We start from the raw sequence: 19,602 nt of genomic DNA, 5'->3' as shown, positions 1-19,602 counted from the left end.
AATACTCTCAAATCTATTAGGCTATGTATCTTACATGATTGAACCAAAAATTGGATAAGGAAAATCTGAGGTATGGTCTAAGTCGCATAAAGCGAGAGTAAGAGTGAATTCGAGAGCGGGAACATGAAAGCGGTAGAATTAAGTTATAAGCAGGAGAGAATTTGAGATAGAGCTCGCGCAGAGCGTGAGAACGCACCTATTGAGAAGGATTATGTGATTTAGGATATGATGATTATGTTTTGTTATAATCATTATAAAATTAAAAGATTGTAAACATGGATTTTATATAAGTAACTCTTTGTATTTGTTATTTGAGATTTACTCATATAAAGGTACCAAGGTTTTAAAAAGACAGATATTTCACAAAGTGATTGTATTGTGGCTTAAAATCGATGTTAACGTGACAACAACACACAAGACTTTGAAATATACACATAACCTTCTTAAATCATTTCATGCACATTGTTTTTTGCTTTTGTTTCTTGAATTGGGGAGCAATAGTTAAAATTTTTAAATTGCATTTAGAGACTTAAAGTACTTGCATTCCATCTGTTAGAAATTAAAATTTTACAAAATAAACCTTATAGCAATGGAAAGTTGAAGTGTGTAGGCATGGATCTAAAATGTTTCTATTTTAGTATTTTTATACTTATTGTTTTCTTCTTTTTGTATTAAATACATATAAAATTATAAAATTATCCCTACTAAAATTATAAAATAAAAAAATATATATACTATTGCCCCATAACATAACCTCCTACATAATTTTTTGGGTCTGTTTCTGAAAATGTGTTGATCATTTGAACTCCAATCAATTGAAGAATTCTGTTAAGTGTCGTCTCCGTTGCCAACGATAGTAAACTCTAATATAAGTGTGCAATAAAGGACACTATATGATAAAGGAGAGAAAGCTTTGGTTGAAGTTTCGTGGAAATGGCTATAATACAAAGGAGAGAGTTTTGGGTTGGTTATAAACCTAGTGTCATGCTTTTGGATTTAAGTAGCTTGGAAGGAAGTAATTCCTTGCAGTTCAGAGAAATTGAAAAATTGAAAAATTAAAAGTCAAAGTAATTTATTAGAGTTGACAAAAAATAATTATAATAATAAAAATAATAATTACTTCCAGACCCTTAACGATGAGAATTCAAGTGAACCATTTATGTGGGACTACCATTTTTTATTTATTTATTTATTTTATGTATTACTTGAGCAAATTTTAGCCCTTCTTTTATTTTAAGAAAATCAATACAAGTGTTAATCCACCACCATCAAATAGCGTTATGGAATTTAGGAGGGAAATAGTTGGAGGAGAGGTCTTGATTCTTGCTTGACCCGGTTCATGTCTGTTTGGTTTTTCTCTTTCCTGCACTGCACAGGGTTTTGGTGAATCGTTAGGGTTTTGGGCGATGATTTCGGTCCCGAGTCACAGGCCCACCACCGACTCCATTCACTATCGCCTCTTCGACTTCGCCAAGACAGCCCTTATCAAAATCTTCGTATCCCCCTACGCCACTGTTCGTGCTCTCTCTTTCTCTCTCTACATATATATATATACACATATATATACCGAGTTGCATATATAATGAATGATGTATGGTTGTTTTTGTGAAGGTGTGTGATTTGTACTGTGGAAGGGTCTCTGAGGCGGACAAGTGGGACGAAGCCCAAATCGGTCACTACATCGGCATTGGTACGGAACTTCTGAAATTCGAACATTTTGTGGTTCAATTGATTTGAATTCTTGGGAGGTTTTTTTTTTTTTTTTTTCCCTGATTAATGCTCGTTGTCGTGGATGGAATTCTGTAGATGTTGCGTCGTCAGGAGTAAGTGAAGTTCGAGAAGCTTGGGAGAGTCAGCGAAAGACCTACAGTTCAAAGTTCTTTGAACTTGATCCTTCCATTGTATGCCCATTTCCCCTCTCTCTCTCTCTCTTTACACACACACATATATATATATAATACATGTAGATGTATGTATGTTCATTTCTTTACTAGATAACTTTTGGGTGTTAGACATTGATGTAGGACAGAATCAACAAGTCTGTTTTTGACAAACCAATAGTGTTTTTTGGGTGGAAACAACACATTGAGAAAAAGCCACTAACTTTTGCTTGTGGGCCATGCTGGTTTTCGGCAGAAAACCTTCGTTTAGGGCTCCAAAATCGCGTTTTATTGTGTTATATGAGGTCTGCGGATTATTTCGGGATTTTTGTTCGAGGCCTTAATGAAGTCGTAATGCTCATTTTAGATTTAGTATTTTTTTATTTATTAGGTTTCTTATTCTATTTTTTTGGATTTTTGTAGAGAAACCTTATTTTTAGTCTTATTTTTAGGTTTATTTTCCTTTTACTATTAGATTTCTTTTATGTTTTAATTTTCTTCTAGAGTTAGGTTTTCTTTTATTATAAATATGTGTACTGCGAAGTGCAGAATTAACTTTTATTCATTCAATTATCAAATAATATATCAGATTTCTCTGACGTATCTTTTCATTTTGTGGATTCAAAACACCCACCTTGTGGATTCATGGTAACCTGTTCCTCGTGAACAAATTTATCGCTTCCGCTTACGTCAAACATTATATGGTAAAGATATTGGAATTAACAAATGAATTTTTTTTCCTTGGTAATTAACAAATGAATTTCTTTAAGGTCTCTTCAAAAGTATTGAAGAAATTGTTATAAATTTGAGCTATTACCGATAAAAATGATATAGCCCCTCTACATCAGTTTTCTTGTAAGTTGCCCCTTTACATTATTTATAGATTTTGTGTAGTCCTGAGATATTTATTAGGACACTTCTCCATCTGGACGGTAAACATTGTAGATGTCATCCTTCCAAAAATGATATCAAGAACATGTTCTCCTTTCACCCATACCTAAATGTGTGAAATATGGAGCGTCTCCCAGTTCTAGTTCACATTCAATGCCTGATTGGATATGTATTTACCGAACCATACTCTAATGAATAAAATCTTAATTTTGAATTAAAGAATCTAAATTGAAATTACAAATCGATTATCCAACATGATCTGGAGACTAATCATAGTAATTTTCTCGTTTAAAAAATAAAATAAAAATTGAATGCATCCAACCCTCATTACATAAAACTCTATCTATCATAAAGGAACTATAAACTAAATCTTCCAATCAATGTTATCACCAATTTCGTCAACTTTTCGTCCCTTGGTTTCCTGGAATGTTAGAAAATGTGGTGAACCGACAGATCAGCATGAGATAAATCTTTTTGCATTATTAAGAAATATGTATATGCAATAAAGAGGATATCAATATTAACAACTCCAAACTTCAATAATATCAACAACTCAATTGTGTTTAGTAAAGGAGCAATAACAACTATTTCAATTGCTACTCAGTTGTCTCAACTTTTCACTCACTTAATTCCTATCACATCAGGGGGTCTCGTTTCTTGCAAGCATTATGAATTAATTATGGATAAGATTTACTGCTTTTGAGTTATGTTATGTGTCATTAACTTTTCATGGTTGTTGGAATTAACTTTTGTTGTCCACAGCATCATCATAACCCTTTTACTTAAATGGACAGTAGCAGTGCAGCACGGGCGGGTCAGTTGGATTAAATTGAGCTTAACTTGAGATATAATATTCTGCGGCCAAACCCTAGCCAAACCTGAATATGTTTTTCTAGGCCTGGGTTGGTCGATTAGGGTCGGGTTACTAATAATTTGATAGAAATATTACTAATAATAATATAGGTCAGGTTGCCTCTGGTTACTTGACAACTCTACCCAAGTCCAACTTGGATTGAGGGCGGGTTGAAAATTTTCAACTAAACCTAGCTCAACTATGGGATTCTGCAGCTTCATGTCTTAATGATTGATTATTTTTTTTGATAAGTATGTATTAATGATTGATTAATGATTAGGAAAACTCTATTGATAGTTACACTCGTTGATGCAATGTCTTGGGGGCATTTTCTTTAATTTTTAGTAATAAAATAGGGCTTAGAGTCATTTTTTGTTCATAATATAAAAAGAAAACATTGTAGGGTTGAAGTTTTCAGTGAAGTAGAAAGAATAAGTTAGTCACTTTTGGACCCAATTGTCGGTCGAGTGCCTTGGGGATAAGCTAGGCCAATTGTCTAGGGTGGTCGTTTAAATAAAGTTGAGCCTTCGTTATGTTGTGTTGGTTACATTACTGTTGACAATAATCGAGTATGTGTATAATAGTTCATGTAATATGTGATAATAATAAATTTTTTGTGGTATATGTGGACTAATGACTATGCATTGGTAGTTCTATGAAGTGCTTTCAGCTGTTAGTAAGTTTCCAACTAGCAATAAACTGAAACAAAATTGGGTAAGGTTGAGTGATATTGTCTTGTACTTTTTCTCCCTTTTTTTCCTTCCACGTGATGTACACTGAAAATGCAACACTAAAATAACATGTTTATAGTGAGTCTAGTTGCAATAAGTTATTAAAATCACTAAAGAAGGAAAGTATCCTTGAAATTTGGGCAAATTTAATTTCTGCAGATGAGGAATGTATTTACATTGAATCTGGTGATTTGTTTCTTATTTGATTAAGTGAACCTCGAGTAAAGATGTAGGCTTTCTTTCATTATTGCTTTTTTTACTTTGACACTTTATGCTTATAATACAGAAATTCCTACATTTTTCTCTTATTGATCTTTACCATTAGCTGGGTTAATCCTTTCTAACATATTAAGATGAAATTATTATCCATGCTATATGAACATAGAAGTGACTTTGTGGTTCATGTCAATGTGCTTTAGCTAAGGCTTTGTCTACTTCAAGCTTGATTTCTGTATGTTCCTTCTAGACTTACAGCATATTTTTTGACAGGAAAATATAGAATTGCATTTGAAGGAAAGGAATACGGCCGATATTGTTTGCTGCTTGCAGCATTTGCAGGTTTTGAATAATTTTATAGTGTTTTTCCACTCAGTCAATGTTCCTTTTAGGAAAGAATAAAGAAAGCTTTTATGCCTACTTGCAGTTGTGTTTTGAAACTGAGGAGAGAGTGAGGAAACTTTTACATAATGTGTCATCTTTGCTTAGACCGGGTGGATACTTTTTCGGCATTACCCCTGACTCATCTACTATCTGGTATGGATCTATACCATCGAGGTTTCCTTCTTCTCTCTCTTGGACATATTTCTGCTGCAGTATCTATGTGCATTACATTTGATTGTGGGATTATTTTTTTCTGCCCTTATCTTTGGGGATGTTATTTGCCATCAAAAATTTCATCCTCGTGAACTAATTCACATAATGGGTTACACTTTGCATGCAGTTGCCGTGTCTTAAGTTGGAATCTAAACATTCTAGTGAGTTGTCTAATTTTATATGTATTTAAGAAACAATATCGCCTCTGAACTGCAGTCAGAATCATGTATGAGTAGAGAAGAGATGTGACTTACCCATGGGCCATGGGCCTTTAATTTTTTTGCCATGACCTCTCTGTGTTTGTGTAACTCTGTTTTTGTGTGATAGTGGTGTAGGATAGCATTAAGGAGTACAGCACTGCTGTTTGGTTCTGTGGTATATTCAGTTTACTCCTAGGTCAATAAACTATTAATCAAGTAAGATTGGTTCGGTTCAAGGTCAATACAAAGACCAAACCTGAGAACCTATCTATATATGATACATATATGATTTTATAATTTGTATTCTTATGATTGTAACTTGGTTATATGTGCTTATAATGCTGCACTAGATTACTAAAACGTTTTAGTATTATTCTGGAGAACTTCAGGTAAATATAAATCTAAATTAGCATTCACCTGAACATGCTATGATCACCAAACAATTAGAAAATAGAAAATTTTAAAATGAATCAACATGCAACCAAGTTTTTTTTTGTCTGGAAAAGAATTTATGAGGCAATCGACTATTAATGAAAACTTAATCTAACTTCAATCATAAAGAACATAGCAAACAACGCGTAATATGCAGTTAAAAGAGTATGCAAAATAAGGAAATATCATTAGTGTGAGAAACTTGTAGATGTGAAAAATAAATAAAGTATCCGAAATACAGAACTCTTCACATTGTCTCATGTAGGCCTATATATGCTAACGGTTTCATTCAAATTTTTAGGACTATTATGGAGGATTGTAGTCTTTTTGTTCAAATTTCAGTTATTTGATCTGATCTTAGTGTTTTGGAGCTGCTTTGAATGCAGTGCTTTTATGGTTTGTATTGTTGTCCTGCAAATAATTTAATGAACAGTTCAGTAAAGTGGAACCAATTAGAACAAAACAAACCAACCTAATTCCTGTTAAATACCTACTACTTGAACTAGTGCCTTTTCTAGTACCAGCACAGGGAGAACCTGTACCTCAAACTAGTTCAGCAGATTGTTGCGCTTTACATTCTTCCAAAGCTTTGACTAAGCATTTGCTGATCTGCACTGAAGATTAAAACAACATGGATCATGATAAATTCTGATGACTTTTGCAAGAGGTAACTGTAACCCTCCATCTTGCTTGCAAGTCTCTCTCTCTCTCTGTCTGTGTGTGCATGTGTGTGCTCGTGTGCTGAACAAGCAATGACCATGAGTATATATAATTGTGCTATTTCATTCTAGTCTATGCTGGTTTCATGAATTCTTTAAATTGTAGTTTTTTTTTTTTTTTTTTTTTTTTTTTTTTGGGGGTCCTGCCATGGTTCGTTGAATTTTTTTATATATAGTTGTTTATATATATATATATATATATTAATGGCAATCTTTTATCTAATCTGTGAGTATAAGCACAAATTTATGTTGAAAGAACTTTTTTTTTCCCTTCAAATTTGTTTAGAAATACATATATTGAAAATATTTTTTTTCTCTTAATTTTGATGGCTTGTCTGACCTGGAAAAAGAAATGTTGACTTTAGCATAAACATAAGCTAGGCCTTGATATATTTAGTTTTTGTCATTAATTATTTTGATGATTAGATTGTCATCCTTTATTTAAGTTTTTAATGCTTTGCTCTATATAACTTTCTTATGATTTGTATCCAGTATCTTGTATATCTGTTTATGATGTCTTTAAAGTGCGGACCGACTGCGTGGTACTTCTGAGTTCTGTGAGATTTGTGGAAACAGAAGCTACAGCATCTTTAAGAGCTTCAGAAACTGTTGATTATCCCAACTGATATCTCCCTTGAATTGAAAATAGTAATATATAGATACCATTTATTGTCTCCTAGTTTTGCTCGAACCAAGAGTCAAGACATCTTTGATTTGCTGGACTAATTTATACCTTCTGCTGGATATATTTGAGCTGTTCAAGTACTGGGAAGACAAAATGCTTCAGGAGTTAGTACTCCCAAGACCAAAAACAAGCTTCCTCCCCTCCCCTCCCTCTTAAATCAACAATTGGAATCAAACCTTTAACCCCATCCCTACCACTTAGATAGTTAGATGTCATGCCAGCAGCTAACTACTCCGCTATAATGGCTATGGCAATTATGAAATTTTGGAAGTACCCTTTTTCATTAAGTAATTCTTAGAATACCCTTGACTGACTAACCTAGTGGATCACATGAAGCAAACTAAAAGAAAGCATAAAGTAGGACTCAACTTCAATTAAAATCTTGATTATACAGGACTGAAATGGTCCCCCTATTGAGACTTCCAATTTACCCTAGTCAATGCTCTCTCTCTCTCTCATATTGAAGTTGATTAAGCTTTATCTTTTCACCATCAGAATTTGATTGTGACATATTCTAAAATGTTGAGATTCTAAATCATTATCTAGGTTTTGTAGTGCATGAAGTTCTACTGCATTGAGAATTTTGAGTCTCCTTTCCTTTTTCTTCTTAAAATTTTACTGTTTTAAGTTATTAACATAGATTGAGATATGCTGAAATTGAAATTTGAAAACAATTAGTTGGTCGGAATTTAGTTTCATTGAATCAGGCACTTTATTGGCTGAACACTGAAATTTAAAATTTCACAAGCACCAAATGGTTTTACTACATTCTATGCATCTTGTGTGGCATTCTGGTGGTGATGTCAATTCCCCATTTGTTGACAATAAATGGTGCCTCCTTGAAATAGAAACAGAAAAATTGTTGTGGTGATTATGCATAAGTATAACGTCATACTTAATATCGCTTGTTTGACTCTGCATACCTTTATACTTGAGCTCAATTTTCCATGTTTAGTCTGTCATCAATTAATTGATGCTGTATGAGAATGTGTAATTTTTTGGGCTTACAGGGCGAAGTACCAGAAGAATGTTGAAGCATACCATAACAAAAGCAGCAGCATGAAGCCCAACATCGTTCCCAATTGCATTAGATCAGAAAGCTACATGATCACTTTTGAAGTAGAGGAAGAGAAGTATATATGCAGTTGATGCTTGGTTTGGTTGTATAATTTTTGTATGACCTGTTTTAACTTGTATCCAATTGCATGTGTTATCATTTCCAGGTTCCCATTTTTTGGAAAAAAATATCAGTTGAAATTTTCTAATGACATATCTGCTGAAACACATTGCCTGGTTCATTTCCCAAGCTTGATCAGGTTTAATCTCCATCTTTAAATTTATTTTAGGAGTTGATTCAGAAAGTTGTCACCCTTGTTGGTGCCATCATAATGGGGGCGTGGTGTCAAACTTCCATATTCCAGGGTTAACTAAATCATTTTGGCCACCAAATTTTAACCCATGTTGAATTTGAAAATTGTGCAAGTTTGTCTGTTTTTGGTTTTAGGCTATCTGCATGGGACCAAGGCAAGGATGATAATGATAAAATGTTCACTTGCCTAATTTATGTTTTGCCTCCAATATGGCTGTAGTTTAACTTTAATCTCAATCATGGGTAAGAGTTTGAATGGGAATGTAATTGTATGTTTCCATTTAAGATGTCTTAAATACTCATGCCTCCAGAATGCTGGCATGCAATCATCACACTGCCATTTCTTTCAGTATGCTTATTATTACTCCGTTCAATTTCCAAAATACCTAAAATCAAGGTTATGTAATTTGGTTCACAGGTTGGCCAGAGAGGCTGGTCTTGATTATGTGGAGATTCAAAATCTAACTGAATTTTATGATGATAACAGGTAAGTGCATTTGCAACCTACAACAGAGTATTATCTCTGCTACTTTAGTTCGTACGCCACTTTCATGCTTTACCTAGGTCTACCCCTCTCAGCATCCCACATTTGTGGGACCAACACTGGGCAATGGTTTTGAATTTGACGTGTGTTAGATTTCTAATTTGTGTATATTTGGATTAGTTTCCATGCCTTTAAAGTATCAGTGCTGACATTTTAGGTTTCTTGGATGTCAAACTAGAAATATGTATTAAAGTCTTCCTTGGAGTTTGAACATCATCTTCACCTACAAACTTATTGCTCAGAAAAGAAAAAAATTGGCGCTGGCATCTTCGGATTTTTTTCGAATAGTAGTACTTGCCGAGTTGCTGGTTTTTTGTTGTTAGTTTGGTATATTTCGGTGTTAAAGATTAAAAATGATAGTAAAAGGTGTGTAGGTGCTTGAGCTTTATATCATTTCTTCATATAACTAAAGGTATGTGTTTCAGAATAGTAATTCTACTATTACGAATTTAATAAATTTGGATAATCACAGAAGATTATTATGAATTTAATAAATTTGGATAATCACAGACATCCCCAAGTACTTGGAAAAGGCTTTGTTGAGTTGAGTTGAATAGAATGTTGGACAACTATGAAATTGGTCAAGAGTTTGGTTTTCTTCTCTGATGTGGAGTGTATGAAGCCAGATCTAATTTAGAGTACTTAATTGCAAAATCTAAATGACTAAGTATGTAAGCACTATAGATTAATGTTAAAAGTCTTCTAATTGTGTGAACTGGTCATGTTGGAAGCAACACTGAGTATAGTCCGTATGGATAGGGGATATTGTGTCAGACATGTCCGACATGTCTGGTTGGATGCTGCATATAGCAAGCATATTCAACACTTCATGTTTCTTAGATAACTGTGCATAAGATTATTTCACTGTCTTTCTTTCTTTTTTTCCCCCTTTATAAGTTGTATCTTTCGTTTCCTATATTCTTGCTTCAGAATGAGTGATGTCCACATTGAACACTTTACTTTAGATAAATTAACCAATTTTATTTCGGAAAATAAAGAAGATTAAAAAAAATAATAAAAAAAAAAATCTGGAATATTAGCCGTGTACTTGTATCCTTAGGTTTGGAGATTTGATAAATCTGGTGCTTAGACACATGTCCACACCCGACAAGTTATAAAAGTCCATATAACATAGCTATATCTACAATTTTGGAAAAAATAATAATAATAAAATGCATTATTATTTCTATTACATGCACAATTTGTTACAACAAAAAGATTTAAGAGAAAGGAAAAGGTAGGGAAAGGGCCCTTTGGCTTTTCACGCCAGCCATTCATTCTCCTCCAATTATTGTTGTCGTCTCATTAACTGGCCTGCATTAAATAGTCACACATTGATTTTGAAGTAAACTACTGTTGAGAAACTGTACAATATGTAGATAATTTTGTTAGTGTGTGAATGCATGTTTATATAAATCGTTATTATATATATATATATATATATATATATTATTGACATATGTAGCTCTTCTATTTTGTTGTATTTTGGTCTGTACATCATGCCCAAGTTAATACTGCTATTAAATCTTCTGTTTCAATGAACCCATTCTTCTAGTTATGCAGTAATCTGGTTTTGCATAATGCCACTCCCATTCCTAGATTTTGTTACAAGTGGCTGTCTGGGAAGTCTATGTTTCTGCTAACTACTGAAAAGTAGCATTGCAAGATCCTCAAGTTTTCTAAATCATTTTGGGTTGACAAGGATCAGTGACTGCAAGTTTCATTATTATATATTGTCTATTGTGCAGAAAATTGGAAATTTAGTATTGCAAGCAGCCTCTGAGGCTCTACTGTGGACCTTTTTGTAACACCTAGCACTTGTTTAGTTAGCAATTGACTTTTTTCCCTTTCATTTACTTGGTTCCCAAAGAGCACAATTTGCAGGCATGCTACTAGACGCTGGTCTAAATCTTGTTGATCCCAGGGGGAGACTTCTACCTAGATCGTATGATGTATTAGGTAATACATTATATATCTTTTCTTTTCCATATATTTTCAAATTAAGCTTGGCCATGTCGCAGTTGTACTTTACGATCCTATTCTTTTGGCATTCCCATTTTGCAGGTCTATATACCACATTCATTTTTCAGAAGCCTGACCCGGATATTTGCCCCCCACTCATGACACCTTTGTTGCAAGATGGAAGTCACAATCAGGACGAGGCAAGTGTTTATAATATGAGGAAGGATAGATTAGAAGTGAAATATCTTCAACCCTGATTTAACTGAGGCTACAGCCTTTGTGGAATAGCAAAATAGGATTCATGTAGCCAACTCCAAATAGTTGGGAAAAGGCTTTTGTGAGTTAATTAGATTAATATTGCACAACCAAACCCCCCACCGTGCAGGCAGAGAAAGGGAAAGAAAAAAAAAAAAAAAAATCAAGGACTATAATTCTTTGAAATTGCTCATATCTGTGGTTGTGAGGAAAATTTATACTTCAACTCGATATTGAAGGGTCTAAATATAATAGTTTCTTCTGCACATAGAGATTGTGTTTGAAAGCATTGAATTGGTGTCTTGGAATTGGAATAGAATTGCAGGGAAAATAGTTAAAACTCTTAACTAATTTTTCTCCAACTGTTACTCCAAGGCACCAATTCCATGCACCCAAACATAGCAACAGAATAATTCAACTGCGCGTTGGCCCTTAACTTTTTTCTTTTCCTATCATGTATTTTCTAGTAAGAAATAGCCTTATTGTCAAGGCTGGCTGAGGTAGGAAGAGTGATGAGCAGTTCTTCCCCAAAAGAAAAAAGCTTAAAAATATAAAATAAAATAAAAATTAAATAAATAAATAAAATTAAATAAAAACTCCAAAAATAAAGTTTGCATTTGAAGAGATTAAAAAGTCCACAGAAAACCACAAACTTCTCAAGGTGGCTAAAAATGACCTCTGTAAAAGTGAAATGTAGTAACCTCATGCTTAGTTCAAAAATCAGCCTTGGTTGAGTGTTGTTATATTATACAGAAAAAATAAAAATATCCAAGTCTTTTAAGATAGTAGATAAACTATCAGTGTTCTATCTTGTACATCCTTTAACTAATTTCCCTCCAATTCTTATTCCAAGGCACCAATTTTATGCACCCAAACATAGCAACAGAATAATTATACTGCACTTTGGCCCTTGACTTTTTTTCTTTTCCTATCATGTTTTTCTGTAGTAAGAAGTATCCTTATTGTCAATGCTGGCTGAGGTAAAAAGAAAAAAAAAACCTCCAGAAATAATGTTTACATTTGAAGAGATTAAAAAGTCCAAAGAAAACCACAAACTTCTCAAGATGGCTAGAAATGACGTGGGTAAGAGTGAAATGTAGTAACTTCATCCGTAGTTCAGAAATCAGCCTTGGTGGAGTGTTCTATTATACAAAAAAATTTCCTAATCCTATAATATAGTAGAGCGATTTCCTTTAGTACGTGCCATATTATCCTTACACTATCTGTGCTGTATCTTCTTCCTCCTTGAATTGGTGTCTTTGAATTGGAATATAACTGGAGGGAAATTAGTTAAAAGTTTGAAAGTTTTTCTCCAATTCTTATTCCAAGGCACCAATTCCATGCTCCCAAACATAGCAACTGAATAATTCAACTGCGTGTTTTTCTCTAGAAATAGGTTATTGTTAAGGCTGGCTGAGGTAGTAAGAGAGTGATGAGTAGTTCTTCCTAAAAGAAAAAAGCTTAAAACTATAATAAATAATAAATAAATAAAACCTCCCGAATTGAAGTTTGCATTTGAAGAGATGAAAAATCGAGGGCAAGCCTTGGCCCAACGTTAAGGTTGCTCCATTGTGACCTCGAGGTCACAGGTTTGAAACAAGGAAACAACCTATCTGCATGCCGAGGTAATGCGGCGTACATCCACACCTCCCGCAATGGCGGGCGCCTCGTGCATTTGGTTTGCCCTTCGACGAGATTAAAAATTCCACTTAAAACCACAAACTTCTCAAGGTAGCTAGAAATGACCTTTGTAAGAGTGAAATGTAGTAATTTCATGTTTAGTTCAGAAGTCAGCCTTGGTTGAGTGTTATATTATACCAAAAAAATACAATATCTTTTAAGGTATTTGAGCAATTTCCTTTAATACATGCCATATTATCCTTAAACTATCAGTGCTCTATCTTGTACCTAATTTACTGGCAAACAATCCTTGCTGCAAATATATGGAAACCAAGAATGGAGAATAAGTTGGTATGACGTTATACTCTCTTATACAGAAGGACACCTACTTGGGGCATTTCAGAGTTGTGTTCACCTTCCGTTAGCCAAAGTCAACCAATGCTTCCCCTTTCATTGGCAATGTCAATAAGTCAATCACACCGCTTTTTCTTTGGACCGAGGCCTTCCACACCGCTGTGCACTTCTAGATAAGATATGTCTCGGGAACGAAGTTGGCCTCTCTAATTGCTGCTCCACTAATCCTTTGAATGAGGCTATTTTCCCACCATTAGGGGGAGAAAAGAGAAATTCCATTGGGGAAAAATTTTGAAGTCTGTTCAATAAGTTAATAGAAGTGAAACTAAAAGCCTAAATCAAACTCTTGAGATAATGATTTACAAGAACAGCAATCATTAGTTTCAACTGTCCATCATCTAGAAGTCATGGTGAAGAGTGGGTATAGACACTTCATTAATGAGATAAAGGGATAAGAACTCTTCCATCACAAGGTTATTAAGACAATGTATGAGGATGAAATTTGTGGTAAACCATTTTGAGAGGGAATAAGCACATTAGCAATTGAACTCATCTCCCATCTCTAACGAGATGGAAAAGACAAGAATAAGAAACCTAAAAGGGAATGTCCACCACCCAACGATCATTTCTAGTGAACATTTTAAGACCATTACTCACCCCCGATTTAATATATTTCACTAAGTTGGGACAATATTGGATGATTGCATCAACTATTACAATGTACATACCAGAAAAAGAAAGAAAGGCAATGAGAACAACGATTTTCTTAGGAATATGAGGTGATGCTCCGGTGGCTACATTGGAATGTACATATGTCTGATTGGGTAAGAGCGATATGTGGCTGCAAAGAAAATTTTATATTCTTTGAAGTTACTAACTTCTTGCCAATAGTATTTGCAACTAACCATATATTCTAAAGCATAAAGATTATTTTTTGACAGACGACACAGGTACTTTAAATGCTAACTTAATGCTCAATCTTAATTGTTAATAAAAAAAAAACTTAATTTTTGTAGATGGAGTTCTTTGTTATGTTAATTCTTAACTAGAAATTTTTTCATTACACATAACATTTTCTTTTTTCTGGGTTGTTTTGATATTCTAGATGGAGTGGCAAGGGACTGTCTGGAGAGACGATGAGAAGAATGGACAAACGGATCCATCTCATGGACTAGGCAAAATAAGTGAACAAAAAGGGATTTTAGGTCCCGGCCCAGCAGATTTGCGTTTCTCAGAAGCTCTGTGACCTGGTTTTAGTCGAAAGAATAGGTGGAAAGTAGGTTGGGAAGAGAAAAAGCCCATGGTACTTTGTCTATCAGTGTAAACGAATCATATCTTCTTTTAGTTGTAAGAGAGTAGAACATGATTAATGTTATTTTTAGCATAGTTGTATTTTTAAGATAACACAAATAACATTTTTCCCTCCTTACCCGGGGAAAAAATGCATTTTTCCATTGTATAATATTTAAGATTGTGATATTTTGTACATTGAAACAAACTATATATCAATGGAGAAATAGAAAGATTGATTGAATTGTGGAAGAAACATGATTCCTTTTGAGTTTCAGAATGTTCTCTGTTCTTATAAAATGTTTTGTAAACTTGCATGGGAAAGTCTCCTCAAGCGCAATTTTCCGGAAACAGAACATACTCAGTAACTATAGAGCTTTCTTAATTGACTTGAGATTTCCAACAGGAATTGTAATTGGTTGACAGCCTACAAGCCGGGGACTTGGCGACTTTTTGTGGGAGCTTCCTGGGGGCTTGAAACGGACTTTCAAGCCCTTGAATCCCTTCCCAAAAAAATGTCAGTGTTTGGTGAATTACATGACAACAATGGAACTATGAACATGAGCTCCATTATCTGCGATCTTCACTCATCACTTTACTTATCTTTTCACGTTTTTTCATTTTCTTAGGTCTTGTCGTATGCGAATTCAAATACAGGTAGGTTTGTACTCTTGGAGGAAAATTTTGAGTGGAGTTAAATAAGTATAAAATTGTTGAGTTAAAACTTTTTAAAATAAATTTTATTTTTTGGTATTTGGTTGTCAAAAATATAAGTAACTTATTACATATCAACTTACAAGAATAATCTCAGGGAAAAAAAAACCTAACACGTTAACTTTTCACAAGCTATTTTACACGTCTTATTCAATAACATCGACCTAGACCTTTGCCAAACACTAAAAAAAAATATTTTTCGAAAAATATTTTTTACATCTAAACAAACGGATTATTATGGAAATAATTTTGGAATCAGGAAACTCCTCCAAACATAGCCTTGAACCCTCGACATGCCTGTTTTCGTGCTGCCCAAACTCCTCCTAGGTAAAAGAAATACCCAACTGAAAGGTCTTTTTCGAAAAATATTTTTTACATCTAAACAAACGGATTATTATGGAAATAATTTTGGAATCAGGAAACTCCTCCAAACATAGCCTTGAACCATCAACATGCCTGTTTTCGTGCTGCCCAAACTCCTCCTAGGTAAAAGAAATACCCAACTGAAAGGTCTTTTTAGTACACACAGAAATGCAAGGAAAATGAAGAGAAAGAAGCTGTTTGGTTCTTTAAGTTGCTGGCTTTGATGGGTTGGTGAGGGTTTCATTATTTATTGTGAACAAGAAAGAGACTGGGTGCAAAAATGAATGAGACTGCTGGTGCGAAAAACAAAAAAATAAGTTACTTTTAAAAAGTGAAAAGGCACGCCCGGTGGGACTCGAACCCACAATCGCCTGATTAGAAGTCAGACGCCTTATCCATTAGGCCACGGGCGCCTTCTGTTTTCCATTTTCTTGCTTATATTATATAATTAGTATCTTCTAAAAGCTCAGATAAACAATCTTCGTACGAGCCCGTCCCATGATAGTCTTGGTTTTAACTTTTTACTCTTTTACTTTTGACTATAATAACTTTTTATTTGGTAGGTGTAAAATGATTTTAGACATCCCTTCATTTAAAAACACAAGAAAGTTGGCAACTATGCTCAACTACCTTTGCCCTATTTATTTATTTATTATTATTATTATTTTTATTTTTATTTTTAAACTACTTTTGCGATTCATAGAAAAAGGTTGCTCTCTAGAGAATACATTGATTCTTGCCTCCTAAAATTTGTGGTTTTCAGTATTGGTGGCAATTGAGTGGGCCTTGGCGGATTTTGGGCTGATTATAAATTGTCGAGTTAATAGTGAATCAATAACCAATTATCAATCGATTTATAATAAGTCATAAAAAGGTTGGGTATTAAATGAGCTAGTTAACGCATACCCAATCCAAATATTTTTAGATACAAATTATCAAATTATTTTAATTATTGAATACAAAAAATTTATATATGTTTTTATATTAAATTTATTAATTTTTTGGTCTCACTTGTAACAATTTTTTTTCTTTTTTATTATTTTTTATTTTTTGGAAAAAAGTCGTTATACAACTTACAAGAGAGAGAGAGAGAGAGAGAGAATAGGAGGAGAGAGAAAAAAAAGGGAGAAGAGATGGATGGGAGGAGAGAGAGACAGGGGAGGAGAGATATGAATAGAAAATATTAATATTGATAATATTAGAACGGTTACACTTCAGTAATATTATTACTATTATGATTGTTAAATGACAAAAAAAAAAAAAAAAAAATTACTTTTACATTGATTTTTTTATTTCAAGGGTTACAATTATTATTATTATTTTTATTACAGAAAAAGAGAGAAAACAGAAGAGATAAAAAATAATAAAATAAAATAAAATAACTGGATTTTGTTTGAACGGGTTAAGATGGATACCCACTCTTAACTCACCATTGGCCCTTGAATTGAATGGGCACCCACTTTTTACCCATTATTGATCCACTCACTTAAATTTGGATACCCGTATAATTTAATTTTAATGAACGAATTTAAACGATTTATTGGATTTCATAAGAGGAATTGAACTTGAATTTAATACAATAGCCGGTAATGAAGAAAATTTAGGGAATGAGGGAATCAATAATAATGGGGAGGAAATTCCAAATGTGGTTCCCAGGACTCTTCGGGACCATTTCATCCCTACCACTTATGCTTCTCCCTCTTGTATAGTGATGCCAAATATCGAAGCCACTCAATATGAAATCAAATCTAGCACCATCCAAATGCTTCCATCTTTTCATGGCTTTGATAATAAAGATCCCTATAAGCATTTTGATGAGTTCCTTGAAATTTGCTCTACTATCAAGATGAGGGGTTTCCCTGAGAATGCACTCCACCTGCGTCTATTTCCATTCTCCTTGAAAGATAATGCAAAGTATTGGTTAAACTCCCTTGTTGCAAACTCCATCACATCATGTGCCCAATTGCAACAAGAATTTCTAAAGAAATATTATCCGGTGAGTAAAACCAATCAAATGAGGCACTTCATTCTTAGTTTTTCTCAAATTGATGGAGAACAACTCCATGAGACTTGGGAAAGATTACAAGATCTTCTTAGGAAATGCCCGCACCATCTAATTCCAAAATGGCAATTAGTGCAAGCCTTCTATGATGGTTTAACCAAACCACATAGACTCATGGTTGACTCCTCATGTGGAGAGATGTTCATGTCTAAGAATGCGGACGAGGCTTGGACCTTACTCGAGAATTTGAGTGAAAATTCATTGCAACACAATTCTCGTAGGGCTCCGATCTTAACCAATGCTAAGAATACCAATCCTTGTCAACCAAAAACACTAAGGGAAGAATCTTCTCAAGTGGATGCCATAGCTCATAAATTCTATCAATAAATGGCACTATATCTCTCTCCCTCTTTGTCTCAAAATTCAGCAAGTACGGTGTGTGCATCATGCATGAGTCCCTTCCATCTCTCGAAAGATGGCCCCACACCGAAGCAATTTCCTAATCCCAATCATGAGCAAGCAAATGCGATATTTTCCAGACCTGGAAACAATCCTTATTCTAATACTTATAATCCAGGCTGGAGAGATCATCCGAATTTTTCGTAGAGGCAACCCGTCCCTCAAAATTCGAACTTTCAGAATCAAAGGCATCAAAATCAGCCCCCTTCTCAATTTCAAAATAGGCCACTTCAGGCCTCGTCAAGCTACCGTCTCCCTTATAATCCAAATGTCTCTAATCAACCTCTTGCGTTTCCAACTGATGAGATTTTGGCTACAAACAAGCAAATGATGGAATCTCTAAACAAGCAAATGATGAAATCTAACAAGCAACTCTTGACATCATTGCAGCCCACTCTCCAAATGGTTCATTCTCATACTCAGTCTATTGCTAAACTTGAGAATCAAATGGGGCAAATAGCCACTTCAATGAACTAAATTCTTCAAAGAGATAAGGGGAAGCTTCCCGCTCAACCATTTGAGAATCCCAGAGGGATTTATGTGATTGACGAAACCCCTCTTCAGAGTGGGCTAACTCATGAACAAGTCCAAGCAATCATCACCTTTAGGAGTGGTCGAGTTGTGGATAACAAGGTTGATGGAAGAAACAATGCAAAAGTTCTTCCTCCCAAAAATCCAATTCTTAGCTCTTCTAATCCAAATCTCACTCCTGAATTTCCAAAGTCTAATGGTGCAAATTCCAAGCTTGTTGCCCCAAATGTAGAGACTTCTTATGAGCCTAAGGCTCCGTTTCCTCAACGTTTCCAAGAGTCGACACATTTTGGGAACAAAAATTGTAAAATTCAAGACATGTGGGAAGTCTTCAAGCAAGTAAAAATCAACTTGCCTCTCTTGGATGCTATAAAGCAAATCCCCCTATGCTAAATTCCTCAAGGATTTGTGCACTCAAAAGTGCACCTCCAAAAATCATTTGCCAAAGAAAGTAAGATTGACCGAAAATGTGAGTGCAATCATTCAACACAATGCTCCTCCAAAGTATAAGGATCCGGGCACCCCAACAATCTCGTGTGTCATTGGGGACAACAAGATAGAAAGAGCCCTCCTTAACTTAGGAGCTAGTGTAAACTTGATTTCATATTCAATCTACTTACAACTTGGGTTGGTAGATCTTAAGCTAACCTCCGTGGTCTTGCAGCTTGTCGACAGATCGGTCAAGCATCCACGGGGCATTCTTAAAGATGTCATAATCAAAGTGGACAAATTCTACTTCTCAGTAGACTTTGTGGTTCTTGACACGGAACCAATCCATGATCCAAAGAAGCATATCCCCGTGATCCTTGGTAGGCCATTCTTAGCTATGGCTAATGCTTCAATTAATTGCCGAACCGGGGTAATAGACATCACCTTTGGAAATATGCAAGTCAAACTCCACATTTTCCATACCACTCAACATCCTTCCGAAGAGG

General features: G+C 34.5%; 1 protein-coding gene and 1 non-coding gene across 3 annotated transcripts; one reads left to right on the top strand and one right to left on the bottom strand.

The window, feature by feature from the left end:
- Window positions 1-1,154: 1,154 nt before the first annotated feature.
- LOC132311874 (mRNA cap guanine-N7 methyltransferase 2) lies at window positions 1,155-14,854 on the top strand. Of its 2 annotated transcripts, XM_059810009.1 has the most exons (11): window positions 1,156-1,514; window positions 1,612-1,690; window positions 1,807-1,901; window positions 4,845-4,913; window positions 4,999-5,108; window positions 8,215-8,337; window positions 8,428-8,520; window positions 8,992-9,060; window positions 10,988-11,076; window positions 11,182-11,279; window positions 14,414-14,854. In XM_059810009.1, the coding sequence occupies exons 1-11, from the start codon at window positions 1,407-1,409 to the stop codon at window positions 14,552-14,554; spliced, it is 1,074 nt and encodes a 357-aa protein (XP_059665992.1). In that variant the 5' UTR covers window positions 1,156-1,406; the 3' UTR covers window positions 14,555-14,854. The 2 variants fall into 2 exon arrangements, with proteins under 2 accessions (XP_059665993.1, XP_059665992.1); XM_059810010.1 differs by lacking the exon at window positions 8,992-9,060 and having other exon boundaries at window positions 1,155-1,514.
- Window positions 14,855-16,015: 1,161 nt separating this feature from the next.
- TRNAR-UCU (transfer RNA arginine (anticodon UCU)) lies at window positions 16,016-16,088 on the bottom strand. Its single transcript has one exon. It is a non-coding gene; the product is annotated as a tRNA-Arg (tRNA).
- Window positions 16,089-19,602: the final 3,514 nt, after the last annotated feature.

The sequence above is a fragment of the Cornus florida genome, unplaced genomic scaffold (genome assembly GCF_030987335.1).
Source record: "Cornus florida cultivar Cherokee Brave unplaced genomic scaffold, ASM3098733v1 CherokeeBrave_3.0.0_Hap2_Chr06, whole genome shotgun sequence".
Classification (NCBI taxonomy): Eukaryota; Viridiplantae; Streptophyta; class Magnoliopsida; order Cornales; family Cornaceae; genus Cornus; species Cornus florida.
Note: the sequence above shows the minus strand (reverse complement) of the source record. Positions and strands in the feature narration are given on the sequence as shown.